This window comes from Nyctibius grandis, chromosome 8, assembly GCF_013368605.1.
Source record: "Nyctibius grandis isolate bNycGra1 chromosome 8, bNycGra1.pri, whole genome shotgun sequence".
NCBI classification, from domain to species: Eukaryota; Metazoa; Chordata; class Aves; order Nyctibiiformes; family Nyctibiidae; genus Nyctibius; species Nyctibius grandis.
In genome coordinates, this window is record NC_090665.1 from 24,836,723 (window position 1) to 24,851,549 (window position 14,827).

Genomic DNA, 14,827 nt, shown 5'->3' on the forward strand with positions numbered 1-14,827 from the left:
AACTTATTAATACACAAGCAACAAAATCCCAAAACCCTTTTTAAGATTTACTGATAAAAACACCAAAGCAAGCACCTATCTAGTTAGCATAAACATTTGAAACATGTATTTAATACCTCATCAGAATAAAAGAACAAAGCCATCAAATGCAGAAAGCCAGTGAGTTGTATCCCCTAACAGCAAGCCTGCAGCCTTGAAGAGAGTGTAAACAGTCTCGTACCTCCTGGGTTCCTGCTGGGTTCCGCTCTTAGAAGAGCACAGAGGAACACAAAATCGTCACAACTGGCTTCCACACATTATTTTGACTGAGCCGACAGACTTTAGCTTGCTTCTTGAGTTGGTTTTTTTTTTAATAAAACTTAATTATTAAATTATTATTTAAATCTTTAAAAAAATAATATAATCTCTTTCATATTGCCCTCACTTATATAATTGCTGCTACAATCCATGCAATTAATATTCCATCCTGCAAGAAACCGAGCACTTTGACTCCAATCAGACATTCATTTAAGCCAGGCTTAACTTTCAACAGTTAATGCATACCTTGAAAGTAAAGTGTGCAATTAGTGCTTTGCTGAGGGAAGGCTAACATATTAGTACTTCATCGGATTTATTCCTTGAACAACTGATGTTTACACTATCCCTTAAACAACTCACGTTTACACACACGCATGTGTATCTGTATATTTTGTTATACACAAATATTTTCACGTGAATCTGATAGATTTACACATATAATATCAGGCTTTAGTAGTGGCTCACTACAGGATAAGGAGTAGGGTTTATTGTTCACAATTCAGTGGTGACTTTTGCATAATGTGATTCATTAAAAATAAAAACTAGATGTTATGATATAAAATATGAGATAATAACACAAAGGGTGTTACATATCCCTTACTGGTTACTCATCTTCAGGGTTTGGGAAAAGCCTGACATGAAAAAGCAGATTTAGTCTGCTTGCCTTAGAAAGCAGAGAGAGAGAGAGAGAGAGAGAGAGAGAGAGAGAGCGAGCAGATAGGATGAAAACTGCAACACAACTAACAGCCTAATGCAGAGTCTCAATTCTTTCTTAACACACATCTTCAGTCAACAACCCCTTATCATATTTCATATTACTAAAGGGGCTTCTGGTAAGACCATCTCCTGCCATATTAGCCATTTGTATCATCTTTCTGGCGAGATGTTTCTCACCAGCTGAGAAGCTGCAGACTAAAGAAATAAATTATGATGTGATTAGAAGGGAGAAGGATAAGAACTATTCAATGGATCAGTTTTTCTGTACACCATATACTCTGGGTCTTATTGCGGATGGAAATCACTTTGGGCCAATAAGCAGGTTAAAAAGCAACTGAATTCTTGCACAGCTAACAGTAATATCCAAAATAGCTGTAATTACTAACTTTGTAAGAAATGTTAGACTTCACATGCTTCACAGGTTAAGACAACACAGAAAGCAGCCCTGCCTCTGGCAGAGCCACTAACGCCTGCTGGTGCCATCGGCTCTGTGCCCTCCTCCTTCCTCGTGCCAACACTACTCCTTGTCCCAGGCATGTTTCAATCCAACGAAGTTACTGGGAGCTTGAGCGTTTTTATTTCCAGAACAGCTACGAACAGAGGTATACTGGAGGCATCTGGACACACATGACATCAACGGGGCTTTGCCACTGACTCCACTGCCATGAGGAGACAGCGTCAGATCTGTTCTGCTGGGTGACATTAATTTCTGCAGAGATACACATTTTCTTTTTCAACAGTTATGAAGTATTTCATTTCAGAAGCCAAGGTGGTGTTTTTATTTGGGTTGCTTCTCTAAAGCACTTAAAAAATACTTTATTTTTAAAAACTACTGGATTTTTTTTCCCAGATATCATAGCATTATTTTCTCTGTATAGATTTCCATTTGAAAATGAGCTTGCAAGGCTGAAGTTAAACTCTAGTCCAACCAGTCTAGATAAACAAAATAGGATTTTCAAGATTAAAAACATACGCATCTTTTATCATAAAAATTCCATTGAGCACAAGGGGAGTTTTGAACAGACTACAAGACAGAGTCTGTTAGTCATACACATTTGAAATATATTTTAAATTAAACAAAAAAAAAAACATCCATTAAATGACTACAACCATTCCTCATCCAAATGTGAGCTTGTGAGGATAACCATAGAAGAGCTATATATGCTCAAACTGGGAATCTTCACTTCACGTTTTTTCTACAGCACTGAGATTATTCAGAACTTTTTCAACATTGTCAAACACATGTTTACAGCAGTAATACCAGCACAACAGTAAATTGTAACTCTTTAGTTACAATTAGTTCTTTCTGCTTTTGGGGCACTTTTTAGTAAAGATTTTCTTTGAAACGGTAGTGTGGCTCTTTATACTTAGAATTCTATTCAGCATGAGTTCATTGTTTAATTGATAGTTTTGAGAGTTGCTAAAAAGTCAATTACTCCCACTACCAAAAAAAAAAAAAAACAACAACAAAAAAAAAAAAAAAAAAAAAAAAAACAAACCCAAACCAAAAAACCCCAAAAACAACTTTCTGAAATACTCCTGGCAAAGAGAAGTATTTTTCATTTCCTGCCTTGAAGCATTACTTTTTTTCTCTTCCCCATTCTGTGTTTTTCCCTTTTCCTTCTTATTCTGGCATCTGAAGAATTACCAGATAGAAAATAAGTGGTTTCCCTGCAGTCTTGGCAGATAAGGAAACCAACAATGAATCTTGCAAATTCTTTTGTGGTACCAAAACTACGCCTTAATATTTCCTTTCCTTAATGGACTGCATGTGGGTAAGTGATTATGACAAATCACTAATCTTTCCTTTTTCCTGATCACCTGTAGTTTTTCTACATCCCATCCAAAACAGATGGGATGTTTTGCAAAACAAGATTTTGGAAAGTCGACATTTAAGAAAAAAAAAAAAGAGACCAAAAGTAGACTCCTGCCCAGCATAAAAGAAAATGGCAGGCCACAAGAATAACAGAGAGGATTAGGGATGAGTAAGCATTGGAAGGTTCAGGCACACTGAGAGGACGAATGTGAGAAAGAGGAGGAATATATCAAAATGGCTTAGACAAATGTTCTTTGCATTATGAAAGCAACAAAAAGGTGACACGATAAACTGTAGAAAAATTCAGGAAGAGAGGAAAATATTTTGCCCACTGTTATCACATCACTGTGCAAACAGACAGCCCTTAGATTTTAGGAAAGATGATTCTTTGGGATACATCCAAAAACTGACTCACACATTTTACATTTAAAATAGAAGTGACTAGAAAATAGGATTGAGAATATTCTTTTTCTTTTTTCTTTTTTTTAATATTCTCCCCACAAACTTTCATTGAAATTAGCCTTGATAGTTTTAGTGAGATCTCATTTTTTAAAAAAATTAAATCTGGTAGATATTCAGGTCTCCAATCCAAACCTACCGAGTTCAACATGCGCACACACATGCGCACAGAAGGCTTCTGCTGATTTCGCTTGGCTACTGGCCTCAGGGGTTTGCTATAGAAGCTGCTACACAACCTGTTCAAATCCAGTGGTTGTAACAGGAAAATTTCCCTTGCGAGGATGAGGATTAAAACATACTGTTTTCTAGGAACACGAGCGATTTACCTGAAACGCTACATTCCCTACACTGCTGAGACACAAGGTGCAGGTTTTTCAGAGCCCAAAGGCAGAGAGCTGCCTGAGGACTCCGGGGTTTGTAGATTAGCTATGTCTATTGCATCTTTGTGTGATTCCCCTCTAGTCTTTAGTGGGCTTCATCTTCTAATCATTTTTCTACACCAGCTGTTCTTTGAATAACCTTCGACTTACTGAATAAGCTCCCATTTTTCTTCACACATAATTTCTCTTTTTTTTTTTTTCTTTTTTAAGATCAAGTCTTTCTTAGGGAAAAGAAAAAGAACAAAATAAACTAGAAAAAAAAAAGAATTTAAATTACAATGAAGATTACCATTCTGCAGCCAGGAAAATTATCAAAACTTGCTGGATGTCTAGCTAAGAACGTGTAACAGCACACTTTGCTCATGTACCATTTATCACTATCTTATAAGCTGCACATGTTTCTGACTGATGCTATTCCCTAACCAGACATCCTGCCTTCTATGTTTGTATATTTATTCCTTTCATCATGAATCACCTTATAGCTGTCTTTATAGAATCTTGTATTATTGATTTAAAAAAAAAAAAAAAAAAAAATCAACAATTTATCAAGATCTACTGTACAAAAATATTTCCAGATCATCCATTGTGGTGATATTACCAATGAAGAATATGTTTGACTCACTATCAGTCTAAAAAGAAGTGCAGAGACATTGAGTCAGAGATATTTATTCTATTTAGTGCTTTAATGTATTTTTATGAAAATAAAAATCTATTAATGGAAGAAACTAATCTAAAAGTTGCAGAAACAATAAGATTTAATAGTTTCATTAAATTTTAACATTAATAACTTCAATAAAATAGTCCAGGGAAAAAAAAAAAACACTCTAATTAATAGCTTTGCTATCACTACAAACAGTGAAATAATCCATCAGTCCTGTATGCATAAACTTTCCTTTGAGGATTAATTATAGATAGAAACTAGGATTTTCATGCTTTCAAAATCAGTAAGTTTAGATCATTGTCTCTTATAAGGGTCCAAGCATTATTTATTTCTTTTTTTTGTCCAAGCAAATCACCAAGGTACCTCTAAAATATTATTAAATACATAAAATTTTGCATTGTAAAAGATTAAAGGAATGGGACACACAGGTTCTGACATCAAAAGGACATACATGTGCAGCTCTTCAGCTTTTTTGTTCTGGTGGTTTTTGTTAACACAATTTACAACATCAATGTTTGACAAAGTTTTGTTGATAGATTGTCCACATTTCCGATCCCACAACAGATAAAAACCCAACATTTCCAACAGAAACAGCTTATAAAATACTCTGTATTTAAAGTTATGTGATACAGAGAATTAGTATGATATACAGTGCTCTGCAACTGCTATTGCATATTCCTGTCACAAAGGCATTCTAATCACCAAGCCACCAGTTGGGTGAAGACTTCCTTCCCACTACCATTAGCATCTGCCTCTCCACAGCTGAATAGGAGAGCTTTCTTCTTATTATTCTAACACAAAAAAAAAGTTCAATCTCATGTTTCCAACCTGGTCTCCAAAGTCCTCCGGGAACTTCCACAGTACCACTGGATCTGTAAATAATTGACAGACAGCATTAATCAGAGGCCAAGGAACACAGTATTACAGTCAGAGTACATTAATATTAAAGAGAGGGTCAGCTTAGCGTCAAGCTTTAAGGCAAGTGCAAAAATGTATCTAAAAACTCAGGAAGATACTGGATTATTAAAAAGACTTGTTTCATATTTATGAAACTACTTGTTTATTCTTTTACATACGGTAGCAGGTTATAACGTACCAAACTATTTTCATATTCAACTGTTTCTTTTTAACCTTTGAGAACATTTTTTAAGCACATGTTCAACTTTCACATTTTAATTTAATTAAGAAATAAAGTGATAAAAAACATCTTTCCATCCAAGGAAAAAAAAGACATAATGATAGGAATGGGGAAACAAAGATCTCTATGAGGTATAGAAAGGTGTCATTTGTGATTTTAAAGATAGTACCAATGTAACCATCACTCTCAAGGAATAGTTTAGAAGAGCTAGCACGTTTGAATATTTTCTGTTCAGAGCCATTTAAAATCAGCATTTCAATAGCATCTTAAAGTTTTCATTAACCTATTAGAAACTGTTAATTATCAAAATAATCAGTGATATTTAGGCTATATATTAGCCTACAATTAACATTATTCTGAAGGCATCTAACACAACGACCTGAACCCTACCTTTTCAACAAAACCTAGATTAAGCTCTTCATCCCCCCAAAGCTTTTAATCCCCTGTGATACAAAACCTTCCTGAGGTGTAACTGTTAAACTGCACCACAAACAGCCACGAAGCTTCACAGCACTGCTATACAACAGGTCAGCAGCAGCATTTGTCCATGTGCTAAAAGTGGAACTACCCGCCTTCCTGCAAGAGACACCCAAGTTGGTGCCAAAGCCTGGACTAGAGGGAGATCTCTCCAACTTCTGCTTGCATCCCAGCCAACGCCAGGCAGATCCCCCTGCCGCTGACCGCGCGGCCGATGACAGCTCTGGGTGCCAGAGCGCAGTAAAACGAATGGAGAAACCCGCCGGTAAGTGCCAGGGGACACCGCCTGATGAGAACTACAAGCTCTTGGCTACCTCGGGAGCTGCTGGGATTCCTGTCTTCTGAGGAGCCACAGTCTGGGAAACGTATTCGGATTTCCACTTCAGTCTCTAACGCCAGCACTGTCCGATAAATCAGAAACTCCCTTCTTATTGCTATGTTTTACATCAGAACTGGAGGGCTCTCCACTTTTAGGAAAGTACAGTGGTTTCTGCTCTTCTTCATCATCCCACACACTGCTGCAAACCAAAGCTTTAACGGAAGGGAAATGCCATTGATGGTATTTTCATTCCCAGCTGCTGATTTCAAATCCTACTATTGAACCCGCAGCTGCTGCACCCGCATTTGCCCCTGGCCCACTCACACGGAGCTGGAGAGCAGCCAGTATTCCTCCTTCACCCCGGGCCAGATGTTAAACCAACAGAGGAACATACATTTCGAACGTATTCGAACAATTCACGTTGCCAATCAACACAACCTAATTTAGACCTAATTTTCATCTAATTCAAATCTAATTGAGATTTTAGATAAAAATGTGGCCATTTCACTCTTCTTATTAGCCAAGCACATCTTTGCTCCTAAGAACATCTGGGGAGGGTTCTGCAGCTATTATTTATGAAAATGTATGTATTTTGCACAAGGAATCTTCCACCATCTACTACAGGGAGCAAGAACTTTTGGAGGCAGACATGAAACAAGAGATAAGATGCTATGTTTATAAAAATATTAGAGCAAATAAATACAGTTACTTAAAACAGAGACCTTTTTTTCCCCATCTATTTTGTGTGTTTTTAAATCACAAACACAACTGTGTAATGACCAGGTACAAAAGCAGTTTGACTATCTCAGTGCCTATACTGTAAGGGATCTCTTATTTTTATTCCAATTCAGTATTACAAAAAAGAAATTAATTATACATATCAACAGTGGTCTCTGATAAATTCAAGGAGCAGCAAGCATGGTAACAGATATCAAAAACTCAATGTTAGGTACTTCATAAGTTACTTGCTAAAAACCAATGGAAATTGTGCAGAATCCAAAAAAATACCTCAAAAGAGCTTGCAAATCTAAGGCCATTTGTCCACAAACATTTCAAGCATAAATTTCTCTGCAAACGAGCATCGCACTGCACTCCCGCTGCCAGCTACTTGTTGGTGACCCTGTACCATTGTCTCTTTCCTACTGGTGCAGACTCTCCCATGGCTACACCACGAACAAGATGAGGGAACTGACCAAGATCAGACCAACTGTCTGGAACTTTTCAGGTCAGCGTCAACTAGATCAGTTCCCCAAAACCCTTGGTTTTGTGCCAGAAAAAAAGGAAGAAAAAACAGGGAATGGGGAGCTGTGGTGAGAAGAAAGCGGGACTGCTTCACCCAGCAGCAATCCAGCCTTAAGCCTTTACTAGACCTCATGAAATACAGGCTGGTTACTAGCTGCGTCTAGTTCCGTTTCTTATCACCTATTTCTTGTTCAGAACTTCCCGAGTCTTGCTAAACCATTTCTAGTTGCTTCTACTGCAAAACTCAAGACTCACTGTCTGCAGGACAGAGCGTGGCCAGGGAGGAGCGGCCTTGGCAAGCTCACCGCTTCGGAGCAGTGAAACCAGGCAGATCGTTTTGGCAGATGGGAAGTTCAGTTACAGGAGAAACATTTAGTATATTGAATGCTTTAGCAACACAGTAACAAAATCACAGGGTGTTTGATGCTTTGTGAAACGTTTAACAAATAAACTTTTAAATGGGAAAGAAATGTAATTTCTTTCTTTCGCTGTTCTTAGGGGAAGTATAACCGTCAGGCTTCAGAAAAGGAAGCAGATCGCAATAGCAAAACCTCCAAGCGTGATTTTAAAAGGCTACAACCAGGAGCAAAGTATAATCTCAGAATTAAGCAAAACTTGGCTCTAGGTAACTCGGGGTTTGGGGTCACAAAATGGGTAATATCTTCACGTCTCCATGACGTGCCAATGTAGCTGAACAGTATTTCACAGGAGTATTTCACCCTTTACATACTGGCAACAAAATCAACAGCTCCAGTAACTTCTTTTGGTGCCCTGGTATGCTCACAGATACAAAACCTGCAACTATAATTCAGTGTCCTGCTCAGTTTGCTATCTTCACTTCATAGAAGGTGCTCCCATACTACTTTGGTCTTATTTGAAATAATAAAAACAACTCCAAAGTAAATTCCAGTTCACTGAACTACAGGTATAACAACATTTATTTTCATATCATGAAAGGATATTTATATAGTGACAGGACAACCAAATTCTTGTGATCTAAACAGGCAAAATAATGCTCTTAATACTACTTCATGAAAACAAAAAAGAGCCAACATTTTAAAAAATATTCTTAATTCAATTCTAGAAAAACATTCAGTGCTACATTCAGCAAAAATTATACACCTCCAAGACTTGCCCAACTGCTTTGAGCTGGGTTTTGCAGTTGTTATTACTGGCTTTTAACTGGTTATTTTAGTAGGTACTTCACACACATTTATTAAGTAAGAAAACCTAATGCGACTTGTGCTTCAAGAAGAAAAGTTACTATACTCTTTCTATGCCTTCACTCGCTGAAACCAAATCCTAACACTTATAAAAAGCCTTGGGATTTTACGATAATTATCCGAGTCAGGGATTGGGCTTTTTTCGAAGTATTATGTTTGTTTCTGCTTTTGGAGCTAGGCTCAGGCAGCATCTCACATCTTTGTGGTAACTTCTCACAAGTGCTGCAAAGGAAGAAACAAAAGGGTACTGACTTAGAAATAAAAAGAGAAAGTATAATCCGATTCTGCAACTTCATGCACTTTATCTTCAGAAGTACAAAGGATGAATTTTCTTTTCCCTTATGATTACTTTCAGATACGCCATCTGATCTGGCAATGTTAGGTCAATTTTATGCTGATTTTATGGGTGAGAGGATGAGAATGACTCAGAAATAGCTGTTGCTACAGCCAGCTGAGGAACTACTGAGCTTCTCCTTGTTTTCTTTTTCTAACAGACTTTTTGGGACAGACACTTAGCTCCAATTCTAAGTAAATATAGTAGTAAGAGGAAATTGTTAAGGGCACACATAAAACAGTTTGTGTGTTGCATGTGTAAACAGATATAAGCACGTACAAGCACCACTTCTTCCTATGCCTACTGCATCCAGGACAGATACTTGTTACAAAAGTACATCTTAGCATGTGCCAGTAAAGCTTGAAAATTCCTTTGCTAAATATCCTACAGCATTGGAAAGCACATCTCCCAGGTGTGAATTTCGCACAGCTGTGAGGCTGCAGCTCATGCACACATTGCTAGACATAACTTGGGACATTTGACTTATTTGACTACTTTTGCATCATTTGTGATCATGTAAGTCTGTCTATACATATTCTAAAAGAAAACTTTTTATAAGAAGATTCAGAAAGAAACAGTTAAGCCCCTGAGGACAAGAATTAGAAGCAGATGCAACTCTTGGCATAAGTCAGAAGTGAGACAAGCACGGCAAGGTTTGTTGAGGGACCAAAACTTAGAGTACAGTATACTTGATACAAAGAGAAAAGTGAGTCACATGCACCATTTAAAAACAAAAGTATTCAAAATGCTGCAACCTAGAACTGCTCCACAAGAAAAATGCAGGCAAGTATGATACACGCTAAGAAAAGAAGAAAACATGCAAATCCTCCAGGTAATTCCTCTCCAAAAATCTACTGCCATAGAGGTAACTTCCTAAAGCACATCATCCGTATGTTTAGGAAAAACACTTCTAACACATTTTAACTTCTGTAACAAATCTCAGAAAATATAAAAGTATTGTTTCTCATGACAGAGTAGATTAGAGAAGTAGCGTATTTGGAACTCTGAAAAAATAAAAGAGAAAGCTTTCTGAGTGGTAATTTTCAAAAAAATTCAGTAGTTAAATATACCGTAAAAATACTCTTCACAATCATTAAGCTTGCAGATTATAAACGTCACCCCAAAATACAACAGAATAAGCTAATTAGCACACATTCAATTTGGTAATGGAACAGAAATTACAAACACATGCTGAGGAATATCTTCTCAGGTAATTCTCTTGATAGCAACAGAGAATAACTTCAGACAGAAAAACATAGCTAAGGTGAAATGAAACGGATTAATTAAGTAGTCCAATATTTGCCTGGAGAGGAGGAACCTTCATCCCTGTGGGTTTTACTGAGCAGGATAGACAAAAAGATTGCCAAGCAGAGTTGGTCATGCCTTGGGACAGAAGAATGGACTAGATGAGTGCTCAGTATCCCTCCAGCTATATTTTCTCTGATGCTGTAAAGATATTCATCGGAAAAAAAGCTGTCAGTGCAGAGGGGAAAGAGGAGAACGGGGACAGAAGTTATGGGGGTGGTGAAGAAACGCGGTGAGGAAAAGGAAGGCAGCAAAGCAAAGCTTACTGCAGACAGCTCTTTCTCGTCTGGAAAAAAAAGTTCTAGATTGTTTTTCTTATGTGAACACAAGAATGCAATTAATAAAGCCAAAATGATATATCATTATCTCACTGAACAGCTTTATAAATACGTTTAAGCAACAAGCAGAACTGATTGTTAGAATAAGTAGTTCTCTAAAGCAAGTTTATAATACTGCTATTGTTCAAAGGCAAAAATCTGCTACTTACTTAAAATAATTTGACAGAAACCCACAACAGTAATTATAATAATGCTTTTGTATCAATGTAGTATTTTATTACTACAACAGTGATTCAGAAACAAAATAAGAGATGAACCATAACGTGCAACCCAAGCGTTTTCACAGATTAAATCATCTGATTAAAAAAACAGCAGTCACATAAAAAGATTACTTCTTGCAAAAAAGGCTTCTGCATATCATAATAAAATCCATTTGTTAATAGTTTCATACATGAAGTGCCAGAGGTGCAGTAGGAACGGGAGGCACTGCTGTCAGGAAGATCTGAGTGCGACAGTGGTCTTCAGCTCCCAGGTTTGGGGGGTCAAAGCGATGCATCCGCCGGCTGCAGGAGGAAAAGCAAGATGCCGTGGAAAAGGGGGGAAGAAGGGAGTTGCAGTATTTTCCAAGCATCAGTAATCAAAAGAAAGAGCAAGGACAAAATACATTGAAGTAACCTCTCAAAAAAAGTGAAACTAAGGAACACTCGCTAACTTCTCTGGCACTTAAAACCTGTCAGATTAAAGAGAACATGCAAATGAGGGTGCCACTGTAGAAAATGCTTGAGAGTACACTTTTATGCAAATCATGTAATCCACATATTTTTTGCTTATCAAAGGAATACTGAAAGAAACTTCTACAGGACCGTTAAGTCTGTTCTTACTCTATTCCACAGAAAGCTTATTGCAGAATGCAACCACACTCTCAGTCTTTTCACAAAAACAAAAGAAAATGTATTTACAAAATTATATCAAATCTTGACAATCCAGCACCTTCAAGTTCTTTACTCCCACTTAACCCACTAGCATGCCTTCCTAAATTGCCACCACAGTTTCAAAGAGTTGCTACTTCAGCAAACAGCAAATAAACACAAGGCAAAAAACTGCTGCACCAAAACAGGTGTGTTCCCCTGGAAAGCCAACTACTTCCAGCCAAAGACCAGTAATACTGAATGCTTGACCACTGACAATTTTAAGAGTTAAATATGGACACTTTACAACCATGTCAGTTACAGAAAAATGTTAACGAGTTTCAGGAATTACATTTGCCAGCTTTTCCTGCTATATATTAACACACTGAGATCTTTCTGGGTCTCTAGGTGCTTACACAGCAACCTCAGCAGCACATTTGAGCAAGGTGCTGAACCTGGACTCACCTTCCAAAGTAAGCCACAGCGTAGGCACAACGCAGGAGCCTGGTGTCTCCTGTCTCTTTTCCCTTCCCCACACCAGTGGCCTCTGCCTTGTCTTCAACTGATCGCCTAAATGATTTTTCAAAATGGGGTATAAGCTTTGCAGTGAAGGTACCTGACTCGCTGGCATTGGAGGAGATATTTGGAATGTGGGACCTTTGACATTTTTCCTTTTTTGCATGCCAAGTAAAGCGTGAACTAAATGACAACAGTGTCAAACAACACACACTAAATACTGCCCTTTCTTAAAGGGAAAATGGAAAATAACATTTTAGTAGCCTGCCTCAGTTACAGTCACAATAGCTGTCGCCTGTAAGTCTTCATGGCTGCACGTTTGCAAATCAGAAATGTGATTTTTTTTATCAGTACCTTTTCAGTCAGGTTCAGAAACACAATTACAAAGACTGACTCCTCACAGGTAAGATGAAAACATCTTCCTCCTGAAAGGAAGCTTAGGAAACTGTATCTGAACATAAGCTGGGCAGTCTTTCAACTAAGCTGAAAACTGTATCATAGCTTAAAATAATTTCTATAGGACTTATGCTTGAAAAATGCCCGAAATTACAAGTAACCCAAATTACTCAGGGACTTATCAAGTAGCTTAGAATTTAATTGCATCTTTTCACAGACATGCAACTTACTAAATGGTTTCAGGATACCAGTGCTCACACCACATTTGTGGAAATTCAGAATTTTGTTTCTAATACACAGGAAAACAAAGAAACAATCCACAACTGTAAGAGTCATTCCATCTTTAAACAAAAACCACACACACCACATTCTTCTCCACTCCACGCAAACACAACTCGCATTTGAAGTCGGTGGGTCCAACTCAAGTCGCTACTCGCAGCATTACAACATCATGGCAACTCCACAGCTTTTATGTGCAGGTCAGTACTACCCCATCAAAGTATTAATAGCTCACAGTCTGAATTGGAGTGTGTGAATCTGGCGTGTGTACATCACACTGTAAAGCCACATAATAGATTTACTGATTGCAAAGTTTACCATAGAATTATTTTCAAGTACTTTTACTTTTAACTTATGTGATAACGGTTCCTCAAAGTACTCAGAAAAGCAAGGATGTGAAAATAGCGCGCAAATATTGAACTCCAGCTAATCAGGTGCAAGGTTCAGCCTACCCTGTTGCAGAGATGCGGGTCTTTGTCTGGCAGCACTGCAGATTTTGGGCCGGACAGTTTGTCCTGGTTTGAACTAGAACAGAACCAATTTTCCTTTCAGTGATTTTTCCTTTCAGTTAAGTTTCTTGTAAGGAACTGCATTGTTTTGCAGACAGTGCTTGCTTCTAGGATTGATAACGCTTGAAGTTTACAGTTATTACTAAGGTAATGGCATGAACGGTATGCAGAGAGGCTCTTCCTTATACTTATTCCTATAGAAACCAAGGTCACTGATAAATCTCTTTTGGTCCACAAGCGAAAGGCTGTAAAAGAGTTGCAACTGCAGGGAGGAGGAGACAGGACAGGTGACCCAAAATTAACCAACAAGGTATTCCATCCCATACATGTCACACTCAGTTTAAAGCTGAGGGATCATGAGGGTTGCCCTCTCTTCTTCTATGGCCAGCATCCGAAGAGGACTGTGCCGGTTTTTCTCCTGCCTTCAATCCCAATCCGTGCATCCCTGAATCCAGTTCCCAACTGTCACTGAGTCCAGTCTGGGACTTCCTGGAGCCTGCCCTGCAGTGCCAGGGGTGGGTGACGTGACTGTCATTGGGGGAGCTCAGTCTTGGTTTTGTACATATTTGTATATATTTGATTATTTCCATTATTATTATTATACTCTTTTTCATTGTTACTGTTTATTAAAACCATTTTAACTTTCCAACCCATAAGTCTCTCCCCCTTTTCCTTTCCCCTTCTGGGGGGGGAAGGAAAGGGTTAATAGAGAGCATCTGTCATCTGTTTAACAGCCAGCCCAGCTTTAAACCTTGACACAGTTCCTCTAATTTTTCCAATTTCCCTGTCTGCACTGCACTCAAACTAGGCAGTAAGTACTTTTTTCCTTTTATGAGCAAGTAGATGGTTAAAACTTATAGCCACAACTTCCCATCTCTTTCAGAGCTGCAGGTCAATCCCTTTTTGCCCAATAATTTGTTACCACTGAAGGACAGAGCAGTAAGTCATTTCAGCTAACTAGAGACAGAAAGAAAGGGTCCTTTTGGCTGCAATGCTATTAGCCATGCTTCAGGATAAAACCTTAATCAGGGTGAGAGTTCACTGCACAGATAGCGCACAGATAAAACGTTCAGCTTCATTTAGTCTCTTCACAAGATAAGCAGGAGTTTCTTTTACCTGCTAAGTCTTTAGAATGAGCTTGTAAAGTGTGGCAACAATTGTATGTCTTTTGGAGCTACAGTATTATTATTAATTTCCCTATTTTTAACTTGCAATCGTGAGTGAATTACAGCTCATGAAAATGAGGCTCTAAGAACTAAGGTAGCAAAAGAACAAGCAAGTGAGCACCACGTATGCCTTAAGTTATGGCTAATGTTTGAGGAAGGTTTACAAAATAAAATACTTCTGCTGTCACTGGGTCTCTTGTTCAAAGAAGTTTCAATGAGACATGCTGTGCAGTGATCTAATGAACAATAATGTGTGAAAGAGAATGAGTGTAATTGTACGTTACAAAAACATAGTTTCAAATTCTGTATCTTTATCCTGCTTTCATTCTTCCATTACAATTAATGTTGTCTATACGAAATTCAAACCTTTCACATTTTGCTTACTGGCTGTAGTAGGAAGGGATGGA

General features: G+C 38.0%; 1 protein-coding gene across 1 annotated transcript in view; it reads right to left on the reverse strand.

Annotated features, from left to right (window-relative positions):
* The window catches only part of DENND1B (DENN domain containing 1B), a 160,072-nt gene that overhangs the window by 114,940 nt on the left and 30,305 nt on the right, over window positions 1–14,827 (reverse strand). Inside the window, exon 3 of the mRNA XM_068406398.1 lies at window positions 5,159–5,202. Coding sequence (XP_068262499.1) covers window positions 5,159–5,202 — 44 coding nt within the window. The remainder of the gene's footprint in view (window positions 1–5,158; window positions 5,203–14,827) is intronic.